Consider the following 17,217-nt stretch of genomic DNA (forward strand, 5'->3'; position numbering starts at 1 on the left):
TCTCATTTAACACAAGTGCTTTAAACAGTTCAAAATTAAAAATCAGGTGTTCGGTAAGATAAATACGGCTGGGGGAACATAAATAAACCTCGTGGGTACATGAGCCCATGGACCCCTCGTGACCAGTGAACAACTTATATTATACAGGTTCATTCACGACGATGCGATGTTCAATAGTATGGCCGTCCATTTTTTCTGACTTATTTCAACTATGGTCAGTACAAATAGATCCTCGGTAAATGTTAAAAAAAAACAAAATTGTATCCAGATAGTGAGTGAGTGAGTGAGTGAGTGAGTTTAGTTTTACACCATTTTTAGCAATATTCCTGCAATGTCAGGGCGGGGGACACCGGAAATAGTCTTCACACGTTTAACAATGTGGGGAATATTCAGATAAATCTGTTGAGCAGCTTGTAGGATGTTTGAGACTTCAACACCATCAGCTTGAAACTTAACAACAGCGAAAGTAAGGTCACCCTGTATTGTCTCCTCAGACGAAGAAGTCAAAGATTAACCCCCTGCCAATGCGATGGCTTCGCTTTTCTGGGATTCAAAAGACTTTCTAAGGTTGGATACCTTCCGAAAGGGTCAGATCAGCAATGTCCAATAGTCTGTTAATTACACTGCAGTGATGATGAGAAACAATTTTCATTTTTTTAACAAACCAAGAATACAAGTAAACACGACCAGCACACATTGACCGTACTAAAGACATTCATCACTGTCAATGAATGACGACACCAAGGTCGGGTAGCATATCCTTTTTCTAACATCAGGGTGTTGGTGGGGTATATGCATCCTTGACAATGAACGCATCGAGCAACTTCTTTCCGAAATGCATACGTTCCCCGGGTTTGGATTCGATGTAACAGGAAATAGTACAATGCTCGATAATAGTTTTGATTTCATTTGCTATGACTTTGTTTGAACTGTTTTACAGTTTAATGGGTAACTGATGTACTTCAACTATATTTATAGGTATATTGCATTTACAGAAACATTAGTATATTATCAAAGTGAAAAGAAGATCCCCTTTGTTATTCCAAAATCACATTTTACATTCAGAAGTGAACACAGATAGGAGAATATACCACGTGTTTTATGTGTAGGTATAAAAATATGGTATGAAAACAAGTTGCGATGACGAAAGTAACTTTATATAAACACAAGCTTATATTTCCATAATCATCAGAAATATTGGCTGAACTAAATAGTGACACTGTACAATTCCAACAAAGCCATTAGCAATTGTTTTTGAATAACTGCCTATCAATCAGTTCAGTTACTGATTCGTGATTGAATATCTCGACGTATAATCACACTCGTCAGGAAATTCGAGAAACGTATTAAGACTGACTTTCTAACTTTCTAACTGCCTTCCTGTCTTATGATTAAACAGAAAGACAAGCCACGCAATGGATATTTGAGAAAGCACACTTTGAATATGGAAATATGCAACGTCAGTTCCAGTTCCACAGGGAATACAAGGTAAAGTTGTCGGTGGTAAGGTTGCTGATGGTGTCATCCGGCGTGAATGAAACCGGTAAGCATGCCATATGCTGCCCTACCACCACCGCACAAGACACTTCATATCTCATGCGTTCCATAGTGATTTGATGAACAATTTCTATTTTCATTGTTGCTCAGACTTCATAAATTATATTGCAATGTAAAGTTACCGTGTGAAGAACGACGAAAGTGTGGGGTATATAGTTATATCTTTGTTGAACCTCACAAGGGAGAGACGATTTTGACAACGCCTATATCATACGGAAGCATATGACGACACTATCCAGAGTACCACAGATAGAACTCCAGAGTACGTGAGTACACAAACCAGATCATCAAGTTCAAGGTAAATCACAACACGCCGCAGAGCAAAATGACTAGACAATCCGGAACACCATGTTCAGGGCAAATGACAAAACACTTCAGAGCAAAATGACTAGACAATCCAGAACACCATGTTCAGGGCAAATGACAAAACAATTCAGAGAAAAATGACTAGACAATCCAGAACACCATGTTCAGGGCAAATGACAAAACACTTCAGAGCAAAATGACTAGTAGACAATCCAGATCACCATGTTCAGGGGAAATACCTAAGTACTTCAGTCCACCATGGCTTCGCTGAAAGCAAAATGTCTGAAGTTCACGACTACAAACTGCAGAACAAAAAGATCAGTAATACCTTGTTTTTTGTTTTTAAACGAAACCAACCCCTACACATACGTGCTTGAAAGTCCACTTAAGAAGCACCCATGTATGGGTCGCAAATAACGATAAACCAATATACAGAGTAAAACAAAACGTGCCTAATCCGATGCTGATATCGGATGCTGTGTCACTGGTGGTTGGTTACCAGATATTGTTCATATCAATATATCGATATTATTCTATGGAAGTATAAATGTTATTCGAAAAGATCAATCGAAATCATTTATGGTCGAAAGGCATTAGTCTCATTCCCTGAGGTATTTATTCCAAATTCTCTTAAAGATGGGGCGGTTTAAGATAAAAATGGTTCGCAAGTCTCAGTGGGTAGGTATATGTGTTCTAGAACCTGATGCATGTAGGTTCATTTTTTCAAAGACTTTGCATCTGTTTTCCCGGGAACTGTGTACGTTTATATCCATGTCTAAATTCAACACTATTTCTCCTTTGTTTCTTATCCCATTTCTGTGTAGTCAAACTACCGAACCATGTAACATGTTACTCTATCGTCATAGCAGGCAAGGGAATATGCTGTTGATCTGTTCAAGATGTTTAAGGACAATTAAAGTTGTATGTGTGAGGCATGTAGTTGACTTTAGATACATAATGTTCTTTTTCAGATGATGCTTTCAGTATGCAGCGTCATGTTCGCAATACTGAGTAAGTAGAATACATAGAATTCCACCATACATACTAAACGTTTATTGGTTTCTTTGCTCTTTAATGCTTCACCAAGTAATATTCCAGGTATATGGCGGCAGTCTGTAAATAATCGAACCTGGAGAACATATGTTCCCATGTTTATAATGAATATAGATACACTGCGGTCAGCTTCAGTTTGAGAAGCATCACGCACCTTGTAAATCAAAGGTGACATATTATTAAACGGTTTACGTGACAACAAATATATACTTTTATTTCTTTCTTTAGTCGACACTAATTATTTCTGTTGGAACGTTCGTCACGGTAAACCGTGTTATTTCTTTACATTTTCAGACACAGTTGTTGGACAGGATCAAAGAGGAACTGAGTTCATGCTATCTTTCATAGATCTACCAACAAGGCAAGGGAACCCGCTCCTATTCATCTCAGCTGAGCGGAGTGCAACTGTCAATATCACAATCCCCCTACTTCAATGGAATCTGACAAAAACGCTGGAACCTGGTCAATCGTGGAAAAAAACACTGCCAAGAGAGTTGAGGTACAATGCATATTTTACAGCCACGCCATCCGCAGTGTACATTGCATCGACATCGCCGGTTTCAGTCTACGTCTACGATGGTTATCGAATCAAGGCATCTGGGTACATGGCTCTTCCCTTCCATGCCTTATCAACTTCGTACATTGCTGTGACCCACGGTAGAAAAAATGGTGAGAACCAAGCACCTGTCATGCTCATTATAGCAAGCATGGATCAAACCAATGTGAACGTGTATTATAAACTTCCTAGCGGTGAGGGATGTGGTGCTCTTCAAAATGGCGATACTTCCAATCACGTTCTTGACGCCTACGATGTCCTCGGCATGACCTGTAGTGGAGATTTTACTGGAACTAGAATTGTAAGCGACAAGCCAATCGTTGTCATCTCGGGACACCAGGACGATGAAGTATCCGTCGACAGAGGTATGGATACCATTCAAGAGATGTTGATTCCAGAAGACTACTTTAGTCTGAGTTATGTCCTCATTAAACATGGGTCGAAAGGAACCATAAACAGAATTGTCTCTGCATCCAACAACACCCAGATTATATTCAGCAATGGTTCATCCTTCCACCTAGAGGCATTTGACTTCTTGGATATCGACACAGATCACACAGGCCAGCAGTGTATTAGCTCAAACAATCCTGTCCTCGCTGTAGCATTTGGAAAATCTGCAAATGGGAAATCGGTTGGCGACGCCTCTATGTGTGTCCTAACTGCTAATAACATGTTTACCACAAGCGTATTAGTGGATTATGGCCTGGCTGACATCTTAGGTGTGGCCGAGTATATGTACGTTGTGACAGTCGTCGACAGGACAGATCTCGGCGCTGGCGTAGTTGCTCCTGGAGTGTCTAGGGAAGAAATTCCAGGATGCCAATATGATGTTTTAACCAGGAAGGTGGAGAACTGGCCTTTGTCATACAGTGATGGCACTTTGCAGTTTGGTTCATATCTCTATGGTACTAATGAGGACATGTACAATGGCTTTTCCTTTCCACTCAACATGAGGTTTGGTGAGTATCTGATTCATCTGATACGCGTTGTGCAAAAACACATGCATAATTCATTTAGGAGACGCTCACTTACGTTCGAATCCCCAATATACTACGATCATGATCTTTGGCCTGCCACCCTCAAATCCGCAAATCCATGCTTTCACATACCCCTTGAATTGTGGTTTAGAAAATACTAATTATGATCTACACGGAATGGATGCTAACCCTCTGCGAGTGTGGTTGGGTTGGTCCTAAAGACATGGATGGTTGATCCTAATATCAATCACTGTATTGAGTTTAGATTATTTACATATTACCGTTATGAAGCTGAAGTAATGCTTCGTGTGTCATAAAAGCAGATTAACTATTCTACATGAATGTTGGAGTGATATTGTTTGTGCTTAGTGCAAAATCTTTCTGATCATAAGTGAACTTTCTGCACCAATTCATCACGGTTGGTGTGGGTGAGCTTGTGAAATGTAACTGGTGGTCATGAAATAGTTCGGATTTAAGTAATATTGTAATAGTGTGAGAACAGTGAATTTTGTCATAGCGATTTGGATCAAATGGGAATCCTTCAAAGCATAAGAGGTAGAGAATTATCCGAAGATTATATAAGAATAATCTGGTTGTGTCCTAGTCGTCTACTGTAAGGTGGATTAATGCAATTCATACAGGAGTTAGTGGAGTGTTTCAGGAGCTTGTGACCTCGATTTTCTAACGCGTTTTGATTAGGGTCATGAGAGGGCAATAACAGCAAATTAAACTGAGACATTTTCTCAGTCTAACCTGCGGTTGAGCAGAGCTTCCTTGATGCAATCATATCGAAAAGCTGTGTGACTCCATTGACAGAAACTATGCTAAGGTATTATTCCAAATGTTTGCATTTTTCCTATTTTACACAGTTTTGGAATCGTCTTCAACTACATCACTTACGGAAACTTCATCAACATCACTGCCTTCATCTAGTCTTTTCCCATCATCATCATCAAATGGGATTTCTGCTTTCACGACATCAGTAACGGTAGTGTCTGAGTCCTTTCTCCAAACCACAAATGCTGAATCACGAGAACTAAAATCAGCATCATCCTCAGCAATGATCGCAATGTCAACCATAGCCTCTGCCTTTGATTCTGGAAGCAGTGCACCGGTTGAGCCCGTAATCTCTACATCATTCATTATATCGTCCCCATCATCGGGATTGAAGTCCACACCTGGAGATGAACATACCTCAGACGGTCCAACAACCTTTAACTCCTTGGCTCCATCCCGCGCAATCCTGGAAACAGATTTAGCAATCATGACTGCCATAGATGTTCCACAGGTTTGCGGGTGTCCTTGTGAAAACCATGTTCCTTGGAACATCACTGAAGAACAGCTTGAGATGATACGAAAAGACATCAAGGCCAAACTTCGACTGGAGACTAGGAACCTCTCTAAGACCATCAGGAAGCGGATAAGTGCACAGGACAACAGGCCCAGTTCAGTTACTGTAGGCTCAGTAGGAATAACCTTGTTCGTCTTTACAGTACTCCTTATGTTAGTTCCCGATGTAATGTCTGGTGTCAGATATCTATTTTCTGAAGCTCGAAATCAACGCAAAGTATGGCAGGTTGTCAGAAAGGTGAAATAGTTCACCAAAGAAATGTCTGCAGGCATGTTTTAATAACGATTAAATTTCCTCTATATTCTGACCCCGGGAAGTGGTGAATCTTCTGGAGTCAGCTGTAATATACAATGAGAGTTACCTGTCTTGTTACAAGAAGGCCAGCAATTATGCGCAAATCGTCCCTATCCTAGATACCCCTTTGGAAACTCAACCATTGTTGCAATTAGGTCATGTTTACTATCAGGACTGCTTTGGTACGTCGGTATACTTCCAATATCTTTCTTCTTCTTTTTTCGCAGTGCCAATGCATAGTGACACTTGATTTGAGCTCTTATTAAATTTTAGAATAAAATTGGTAGTAACTGTATCATGCTCTTTTGTGCTTTTGTTGATTTCGTACTGTGTTTTAATAACTGATTTACGGTTAACGTTGGCGTATAGACGTTGCAGAGTTTGTTGTCTTGGATCGAATCCATATTTAGCTCTTCTGGTGTCTATTTTTATGTAAGGGGAGCTACCTCTCTAGTTAAAACTCCAGCAAATAAAACCACTTTAAAAAGTTTATATGGTACAGGTATAGATATATTCTAAAAGGTATTCTCCCTCCCACAACTGGAATCCCAAACTATCCTTGGTTCGTACAATTGTTCTAACTACTCAGGCACTGGAAAGATAGTAAGATAAACGTGACATACAAAAACGTTTTCCTGTTAACATTAATCGACATCTTGATACAACAGATAACACCCGAACTCGTTCACCATTAGGTAAAGATTAATCAATACCCAGTATATACCTCAAGGCATTGCCTCTATTACACACGCGCGCGCACGCACACGCACACGCGCGCACTCTCTCTCTCTCTCTCTCTCTCTCTCTCTCTCTCTATATATATATATATATATATATATATATACCGGATGTTAATATCAGAAACGACGATTCAGTGTTCAACTTTTGTATGTATTCTCCTTTTGCCCATGTATGAAACGAATAATTATACTTTTATCCTCTTTCTGTTATGCTCAGAATTAGGCAGTCTAGATACGCAACATGCTACTCCATCCCATAAAAGTTGACGATCACAAAGGTTACAAAGTACTGTACAGTGGCAATTGTTTTGAATGAATGTAAACATATATGTCCGAAGACTTGACATTCCTAGCTATTTGGTTTTGTAATCAGAAATTAACCTTGCCGGGATTTTTTTCGTTTACATACATACATACATACATACATACATACATACATACATACATACATACATACATACATACATACATACATACATACATACATACATACATACATACATACATACATACATACATACATAAGAATGTATTATAAAGCGGACCTTGGAGTTAGAAGAAACATTACCATTAATATACCCCTTTTGACTGTTATAATTTTAAACGTGTAAAAATTGAAAAATGTATCTGATTCATAATTACCCAGTGATCTGTAACCTCTAAGCAGTACAACTGCGTTTATAATTTCCCTATAAGAAACTGAATTTATACATAATGAAAATAATATAAAACTTCAACATGATACTTTTAGTATTTTCTTTGGTTAATATTGATTGTTACCCTGAACACCAAGAGGACTTCTTAAGACTAGTAATTAGAAGCAAAAATGTGTGTTCTATTTTGTGAAACTATATTAATGTCATATTTGTGGTTAGTGATAACGTGTATATTTCCAAGCTTTACATAAAAGTAGTATGTGTTTTGATGACGGGCTTTTCACTCATCAAGTACATATCTATAGACTGAACGATTAACTAGCCCCCCCCCCCCCCCAAAAAAAAAACAACAAAAAACAAAAACAAAAGCAAACAAAAACAAAACAAAAAAAAACAACAAAAAAACCAACCAGAAACTCACATATTTTGAACAATTAAAGTTGAACGAACAATTAGGTAGGCAATGTTTTCCAGGCAAATCAATTTTGGGAAACGATCCAGAAACAAGAAAAACATCCCACTTCAGTATTTCGGTAAGTGTTTGTTGTTTTGGTATTGCCTGGAGCCCACAAACACATTCCTAGATCCAAGCTATTTGCGGAAACAAATATAACGTATACTGACATACACAGCGTGAGATTCAGCAGGTGGCAATCTTTGAAGATCATATGGATCGTATATTTCTCCTTTGATATTTTTTTTCAAATAAAACAATACCCTTTCAACAGCGTGTGTAATAATTGATATCTTTCGCGTTTTCATTCTCACGAAACCCAACACTGTCAAGCACCGGTATGTGATGGTGACTAAAGACATGCATGGCAGCGACGGTTCCCTCCCCAAAAGGGAATATAACACAAGGACACATGCATGTCAAGAAAAAATTCCCTAGCATCTGTGTGAGAAACGCACACATGTCTTACACAACTTATTACAGGACACCACTTTATTGATCGGGCGGTCAGGCCCAGTAACTTGGTCCGTTACTGGTCAAAGCATCAGTTCATTTGTTGGATGTAGATGATTCAACCGGTGAAGATACAGGTTGGAACTGGTTTTCACAGGTGATGCTTGTCGCGAAAAGCGACTAATGGGATCGGATGGTCAGACTTGCTGTCTTTGTTGACACATGTCATCGTATCCCAGTTGCGTAGATCGATGCTCATGATGATTATCACTGGATTGTCTGCCCAGACACGATTGTTTACCGAATAAACTTGAAGAAAATACCTCGCGGTATTCAACACACAACTGAAGTCGTCAATGGCAGTTGGATAACTCTACGTTTCAGAGGAAGTCACTCGTACCACCTTGATAGTATGTTCCTATGACGTAACACAGACCACCGCCATATAGCTGGAAAATCACAACAAACCAAACCAGAGCACCTGGTGTTATTAAGGATTTCCAGTAACCAAAGCGTGTAACTTCCACTGCTTTTTCCCATTATACCAGATCGAATTTGTCACTGAGAATATTCAGGACTGGGTATTATTGGTCACTGACCTCCAGCATTATCTTCTGAAAGTTTCGTTTGGACACAATCATATGAACTCATGCTCTGACACTGTCGTGTGATGTCGGGATGCAATTCTTAACATCAAACAAACAATGAAATTTAAAAAAAGATCTATTACAAACCCACCTGACAATCATATTGTACTTGTATATGCTTTTTATATATATGCTTTTCAAAGCGACCTTAGAGCAAGGCTGTCGCAAGTCTACGTTAAAGAATACCACCTGGGATCGTGTTGTGGTAAGGTCGAATCGTGCAATAGTCCACGGATATGTTCGAGAATTTGATATACAATTCAGTCCCACCCCATGCCCACCCACCTCCATCCCCCGTAATATGAATTACAGCGCATCAGCGCTATCCCACTTGTTCCGACATGCACTATACTCGGTTTAAACCAAACGGAGATCACACCTGCACTACTTCGGGATCTCATCCCGTATTAGCCAGACACGCCTGATATAACTAAATTCCTGTTTAGTGTGGTATTATATGCATCACACTCGCTCAAAATATCTCTAACCTCTAAAATATACAGACAGTTGTACGAGAGTGCATTTTCTGTGATTTGTATTATTATTGATTAAGTGATAGTTATTGTTGGGTCACAATGTTTAGAATTTTGAGTGGTAGTTCTTATGGGGCACGTTTCGCATCGGTAGTGTTTTAGCGGCACGCCTTTAAGGTAGCACGTTAGAGTTGCCGTCCTTTGTTGTGTTTTGAGTACTGGTAAACACGAGCCGATCGCGAAGGTTCCATGCTTTGCTGGAATGCTCAAGAATCAGTGAATATGTTGACGACATACACACGGACGTACAGAGTTATACCGGAGTTGTGTCATTATTCAGCCAACCTGCACATGTCTGCCTCTTCGTCAACTTTCAACCTACATTCAACGCGGCTTCGTTGTGAAACATTTAGCATAGCTGTTTCTCACTAAAAACCAAGACTTTGGTCAGTTGCATTTTGTATTATATTTGTGACCCATTACTTTAGGTTTGACTCAGTTGCATTGTATTAGAAACCCTATTATGAATCTTTGTATCTTGCTCTTTGGTCAATACATATTACTGAACATATTGGTCTTGTCAGTGTTATATTTTGCTGGTTCTGAGGGGATTTGTTATACCTTTTGTCAAGACAAATTATTAACCGTAACAATATACAACTGTAGTTCATTGTAGAGACGTTGAGGTGGCATAGTGGTTAAAACCGTTCGCTCTGGTCTCAAAAGTGAATAGTCCTTAGAATTCCGGTGTCTCCTTAAAAATTGTTGTTGGAATATTGGATAAACTTGAAGAATCCAACTCAGAGGCGATGGGGTAGGCTAGAGGTTAAAGCGTTCACGCATAACGCCGCAGACCTGGATTCGATTCCCCACATGAGTACAATGTGTGAAGCGAATTCCTGGTGTTCCTACTGCGATATTCCTGAAATATTGCTAAAAGCGGAGCAAAGCATAGCTCACTGATCACTCACTACTGCGGTCTGTGTGAATACACTATACAAAGCAGGAATGTTACTGACTACACCAAATCAATTATTATCTGTCATAGTTCCTTTGGTGAATGAAACACGAGTGGAAACGTCTACGATGGTAAACAGCATTTCTAACTCACTGAGTGAGAGTCAATTGCTGTCAATAAAAACGCTTTCGCGGCATATTGAGCCTGGAGTGGTATATGAATATATTAATTATGGAACTGCATTGTTTGTCTTCGCGTTCGTGTGTTCACTTGTGCACACACCTTCATCTATAATAGCCTGTCATAGATCATTACAGGTGTGAAGGATCTGTTATCTTAACGTATCTTTATATTGGTTCCACACCTGAAATCGCACATTTACCTGTGACGTTTCATTCACCTTGTATTATAAACGCCTCATGATGACGGGTTTCCAATTTCACCTACTTTTACCTGTGTTTGGCGTCATGTTCATTTTATCAGGTAAGTGTATTGTCTTTGTCTTGAAATGTTGGGAAAAATTGTTTTGAATTTTCCATCCATTGATTGTTTTTAACAACCCTTAGGGTTGGTTGTTTAACACGGTCTATGGTACTATTCTGGCCAGTTGGACCAGACCATACGGTGATTAATACCTGAATATTGTCTGGACATGACGACACGCAGTAACCATGACAACATTTGCTAGAAGAAACCGATCCCTTGCTTGACTCTCCTACAAGGATAGGCACAATGCTAAAATTGAAACAACCAGTGTTCAAGCTCAGAGAAGTGTACGCCAACGGATAAACCGTTTCAAAGAAACTAAATTACTTGCACTAGAAGAATGCATGACTGGAAGTCCTCATATAGGATCTAGCTGATATTGTCATTCTTTGTCACCCGTTACATAAAGCCGTCTTGTGCAAAGATGATCGTAGTTTCCATATGCGGACATTGAGTTCCGACAGTTGTTATGGACGGTCTGTCTGCCTGCCTGTCTGTCTGCCTGCCTGCCTGCCTGCCTGCCTGCCTGCCTGCCTGCCTGCCTGCCTGCCTGCCTGCCTGCCTGCCTGCCTGCCTGCATGCATGCATGCATGCATGCATTGTAGTTTCCATATGTTGAGTTTCGACAGTTGTTATGGACGGAACAGGTCTGTCTGCCTGTCTGTCTGACTGACTGACTGTCTGTCTGTCTGTCTGTCTGTCTGTCTGTCTGTCTGTCTGTCTGTCTGTCTGTCTGTCTGTCTGTCTGTCTGTGTCTGCCTGCCTGCCTGCCTGCCTGCCTGCATGTATGCAAACGAAGGTAGTGAGTGAGCTTAGATTTACGCTGCACTCCGCAATATTCCAGCTATATGTCAGCGGTCCGTAAATAATCGTGTGTGGAACAGACAATCCGGGGATCAACAACATGAACATTGATCTACGCAACTGGGATGAGATGACAAGTGTTAACCATGTCAGCATGCCTGACGACCCGATCTCGTTTATCGTTTTTATAGTATCAACGTGTTACCAGAACAAGAAAACCTATCCACATGTCAGTTGAAATAAATATTTCGGTAAATTGATCCTAGAGGAAACAATATATGATAAATCTAAAGGCGGGAAAAACAGAAAAACTGAAAATATTCAGGGACGTATTCAATATTCAATAACTGACCCATTTGTAGTGCTGGTAACTATATAGTACGATAACGGTCATTGTCAAAATACATTCAAAATACAATCCTCAAGAAATCACATAAGTAGCAATAATTGAACACAGTGTCAGTTTCTGGCTTAACTTCCGCCATTTATAACATCGTTCCATTTCCTCTTCCTCATTGACCGTGCATCAGTCATGTGAGGAGGGCTTCTTCCAACACATCAAGACTTTGTACTGCCTCATGACGTAAGTAATCATGAGGTCGAAGAAGGCCTTGCGTTAAGAGGATGGTCATCAAAATGTGGCACAACCACCATGTCTTGAATGCCAATCATCTACCTTTGTCCATTCAGGTTTTGTATGATCGTCATTAAACAAGCTTAATCACCATAACCAAGGAAATTAGTATGCTACAAAATCAAAGCTAATGATGTTCTTGATTCCTTGTGTTAGTTATACAGTACTTGCGAAGACTTTGATATGACAGTTGGGGCCATGAGAGACAGTGTTTTGCCAGAATTGTTTCTGCCATGTAAAAGAGAGCACTGTATTGCCATCTGAAAACGCGTCATAATATTCTTTTACGTGATTGTAGGTAAACAGGGTTAGGGATATGGTAGGATAAGGTTAGGTTAATCTAATGTCCTCACGAAACGTTGTGGTGCTGTATTCTAAATGTGCTCGCTTAAGTATTTAAAAATACCCAATAAAGGTAACATTTATACATATTTTCCTTACCTCTCTTGATTTCAGTTTCAGTTTCAGTGTCATGAAAAACAGAAACTGACCTGTCCTTTGCGCTTTGTTTAAGTCCGCCTACGTCTTAAACCCTTCAAACGTTTCGGTGCAAATGGCACGTGCCGAACTGTTACGTTTAGCCTTTCAGACGTTTCATAATATTTCCGTTTGAGTTTCTACGGTTTCCTTAGTTCACATGTCACCAGTGTGTTAGTACAAAAACCAAACCATCGTTACTGTTTCTAAAGACTCTAAAATACCTCTTTCATAGCTCACAAACATGTGTAAATACCTTGTGCAAGGCATCCAAGTATACATATCATAACAATAGCACGGTTTAGACTGTGTTGTGTTATAAGTAATATAGCTATTAAGATTTCATAATAGCCTGCTATCTTTGTCTTGGCCCGGGGTTCGATAGTCTGTCTCATGGGTACAATGTACTAAGCCCATTTCTGGTGTCCCCCGCCGTGATATTGCTGTCATATTGCTAAAAGCTGCGTAAAACCTTACTCCCTCACTCCTTTAACAGTTGTTTTGGTCATATTATTTGATAGAAGTTACAACATTAAAAGGAGCAAATGTTGAAGAATTGGTCAAAATCTCTTATTGGTGGGTAACGTCATCCAGTTCTGGTGTCCCCCGCGGTGATAATGTTTGAACATTGCAAACACCATACGCCCTCACTTTCTTTGACTAATATCAGGCCAGGCAAGATCAAATGCTTTTGCTGATTTGTACCTTGATATATCCTTGTGTGATGCCATTTTGTTTTACAGGCAACAAATGTGTGTCTTCATCTTCTCTGTCAAGTTCATCATCTTCTGAGGAGGACCAGGAAGAATGTGGGTGTTTTTGCAAGGCTCACGTTTCGTGGAATATCACTGACGAAATGATTAAGATGTTAAAGAAAGACATTACTGACTTACTTCTTCTGGAGACTAAGAACCTCTCCAAAACTATCAGGAAGCGGACCAGCGCCCAGGACAACAGACCCAGTGCCGTCACTATAGGATCAGTCGGGATAGTCTTCTTTGTTCTTACAATAGTTGTTATTTTTGTTCCCGATGTAATGTCTTGTCTGCGATATCTTTTTACTGAAGAAGACGTCGGCCCCAAAGTGCTGCAGTTTGTTAGCAACGTCAAGTAGTGTATGCTCTTGGGTGGCTTTTCTGTACCTTTCTGTCAGAGACCATTATGTTGCCGTGTGATTGATAAATACTCAGCTGTATTCCTGCCAAAGAAAGACAAACTCTGGATTCTTTTTTCAGGAGACTATAGGTGTAAACAGTTATCTAACATTCCACAATTAGAATGAAAAATATTGTTATAAGGTGTATTATGTTCATGTTGATAGCGGATTTAATATTAAGTCTTTCCACACAAAAACTGCGGTTTGGTTTGGTTGTTGTTTCACGCTGCTTTTCCAGACAGTGTTCAACCAGACAACCCAGAGATCAACATCATGAACATCAATTTACACAGTTGTGACACGATGACATATGTTAATCACGTCAGCGTCTCTAACCAACCAATTCTGTAAGCCGCCTTTAAAAATAAGTATGTGTTGCTGAAGACCAATTATAATCCGGATTTTTACAGGCCAAAAAATTGCGAAAATGACATTTGTTTATTGATCTACCTCCTTGGCCAATTATTATCGCCAAGGCTGCCCTTTGCTGTCAGAACACGTCTCTCAGTGTTTCACGGATCGTGTGTTCTAATCATCAGTGACAATGATGACTTTTTTGTTATAATTATGTCAATGCTAGTGAGTTGCATTATTGCATTATGCGTCGAACACTTAGAAGTGTGTTTCTCTTATTGAGGTCTACACAACATCATTTAACCGTATTCTCCACCACTGTAGTCGATCTTCATGAAGAAGATTTGCTGATTTTACGTGCGCACAACCGACATCACAGACCTCGCTCAGCACCCTTGAATTGTTTCATTTGTTTGAAAGATGAACAAAATCGGATATTTCCTTTTCTGTGCTTGTGACGATATTTTGCTATTATATTTTCTACAATAAGGGAGAAAACTTCATTACAATTCAGAAATCAGAATACCCTGCATGTCAATCTGTCACCCAGAAACATTCTTTCAGGTGGGTTGGTTGGATGTGTGTTCTCGGTGGTGTTGTGTTGATGCTTGGCCGAAGGATTTATATTAAGTCAACGTGATGGCTGCAGTCTTCCAACATTCGATGGAAGCGATGGCAGTCTTCTGGCAGTCGACCTGAAGGATAAAGGTGCATGTGGCATCCTGAAAGTAGTATACTTTCACCTTTCTTTGTAAAGAACAAGAGTGGATATCACATTCATAAAGTCAAATACTGTAATATTGCTTTTTAAAGCAAGATGTTGTCTTTTTATGAGGTTGTAGTTGTTTTGATCCTAAAGGCTATATCACACCCTTCACGCTTTGGAAATACAAATTCACCCTTTTCGTTCTACGTACGGTTATATACATATTCAGAGGTAGATGAAGATGAAGAGTGCTGTTTCCTTGGTGGAGTAAAGTAAACCAATATGATATAATAAACCAACAAATGATTTTATTTTTAAATTCTGACAATTATGCTGTGGTGAGAAAGTATAGTTACAATAAACAAGAAGACACTCTATTGAATAATATAATCATATCAAATAATATGCAAGTCTTAAAAACTTTTAACCAGCGAAGATTCATATTTTGCGCTGTTCAATATTTTCCACTTGAGAATGGGCATACTGTCCCATGTTTAAACAACAGACTTTGTTAATTTGTTTCGTTCAACACAATAGTATTTCGTTGACTTTATACAGCAAAAATGAAATCGATTGGCATAATGAGAGTAGCCGAAGGGGCAGTGTTTCATAACTGGAAAATCAAATGGAAATTTCATCAATATAACGTCAAAATACATTTTTTAATTTTTACACAAATAGCCTGTCTTTGCTGTACATGTATTTGTTGATATGAACGTCTCACGCATACATGTCTTTGTCGAACATTGGATCAAATTTTCTTCATTAATATTACGATTACTAACCTTTGAATAAAAACTTCGTCAATGGTTCTCACACAGTCGGCGAACGTCATTATTGACATATCGGTGATTCCTGAGGACACGGTATGTTTGGATATTTACAGACATATAGATAGACATAATATATTGTTTGATTGGCATTCCAGATGTTGGCTAGTCAATAATGATGCATACGACTTTATTGATAACAACTTCTTGTTTATTGCTTGAATCAACGTTTCGGTGTCGAATCATACAAGACTTAATTATGAAGCATGATCATTTTTCATCCTTAAAGTTGTATACTGCATTACATCATAAACCTACATCTATATGACTGCACGTTTGCTGTAAAAAGAAAAAGACGGATATAGATTCAAAGTAGAACTTGTTAAAGAAATCAATAAATAGCACGCATGACTACTTGTGCTTGAACAACGTTGAAACTGGTAGTGGTGGCCACTCACCAGGCACATTCCTGTTATCCATGTATTCTTCAATTTGAATGTGAAAATGAAAATGCCACGATACATAAAACAGTTTCATTGGCGGGAGACTTAAAGGTCACGTGCAACGTAAAATACAACTTTGCAGATTCTGATACCTTTTAGTATGCACTTACCGAAACAAATCATCAAAAATGCCAATTCAACCTTTAAAGTTGAAAAAAACGCGATGAACAAAAATCGGAGTTCAAACGATTCATTAAATTTCCCCCAGCGCTAGGGGAAAAGGGGGTTTCAACATCTGTGCTGTGCTGCGCGCATAACGCATGCGTAGTGAATAGTAATGAAACAGTATGCATGCTCGGAGTATGAGGTCGTGAGCAGTAGTGTAATCATGGTTGTGTACACAAACAAGTAAATAATCTACTCGTTATGTAAAAAACTTGTTGATTGTGGTAAGCAGCCTCTGTCACAGAGAAAACTCAATGTCTGGTTTATTGACACCCATATGTCTGCCTGTCTGTCCGCTAAAGACAATATACACAGCTTCAATCACTAACCACGTGCAATTTGAACTTAACACCTATCAGACTATACGTCATAAACACAATAAATTGATTCATGAGTCCTGTCTTTACCACATTATGTACTTATACAGGTGTGATAATTGTACACATGACATGTTTTTATGTCTGTGGGTTGCAAACAAACTATAGTCTGGTTCATAATTATTGAGAATTTTTCTTCTTACTTTGAGCTATCCTAACACCTCAACTGATTCACTGATACTTAAAACTAAGTAATGGTATAAGGGAGGTAACTCTTCTTGGCCTACTGAGTATAGTACAATTAGAGTTACCTCCCCTGAATTTGTAGCAGACGTCATTTTCCTCAGCACTGTCAACAATGTCTGTTGAA

The 17,217-nt window shown here is 39.2% G+C and overlaps 1 protein-coding gene across 1 annotated transcript; it reads left to right on the forward strand.

Annotated features, from left to right (window-relative positions):
* Positions 1-3,248: 3,248 nt before the first annotated feature.
* Positions 3,249-5,076, forward strand: LOC137272081 (IgGFc-binding protein-like). Its single transcript, XM_067804446.1, has 2 exons — positions 3,249-4,431; positions 5,054-5,076. Exons 1-2 carry the CDS (start codon positions 3,249-3,251, stop codon positions 5,074-5,076), a joined length of 1,206 nt encoding a protein of 401 aa, XP_067660547.1.
* Positions 5,077-17,217: the final 12,141 nt, after the last annotated feature.

The sequence above is a fragment of the Haliotis asinina genome, chromosome 2 (assembly GCF_037392515.1).
Source record: "Haliotis asinina isolate JCU_RB_2024 chromosome 2, JCU_Hal_asi_v2, whole genome shotgun sequence".
Classification (NCBI taxonomy): Eukaryota; Metazoa; Mollusca; class Gastropoda; order Lepetellida; family Haliotidae; genus Haliotis; species Haliotis asinina.

What these genes read in the sequence shown, in the direction of transcription:
- LOC137272081 (XM_067804446.1), top strand. Translation starts at nt 3,249, where the DNA reads ATGCTATCTTTCATAGATCTACCAACAAGGCAAGGGAACCCGCTCCTA. An exon ending in TCCACTCAACATGAGGTTTG is followed by an intron (nt 4,432 to 5,053) that starts GTGAGTATCTGA and finishes GTTGTGTCCTAG; the next exon opens with TCGTCTACTGTAAGGTGGAT.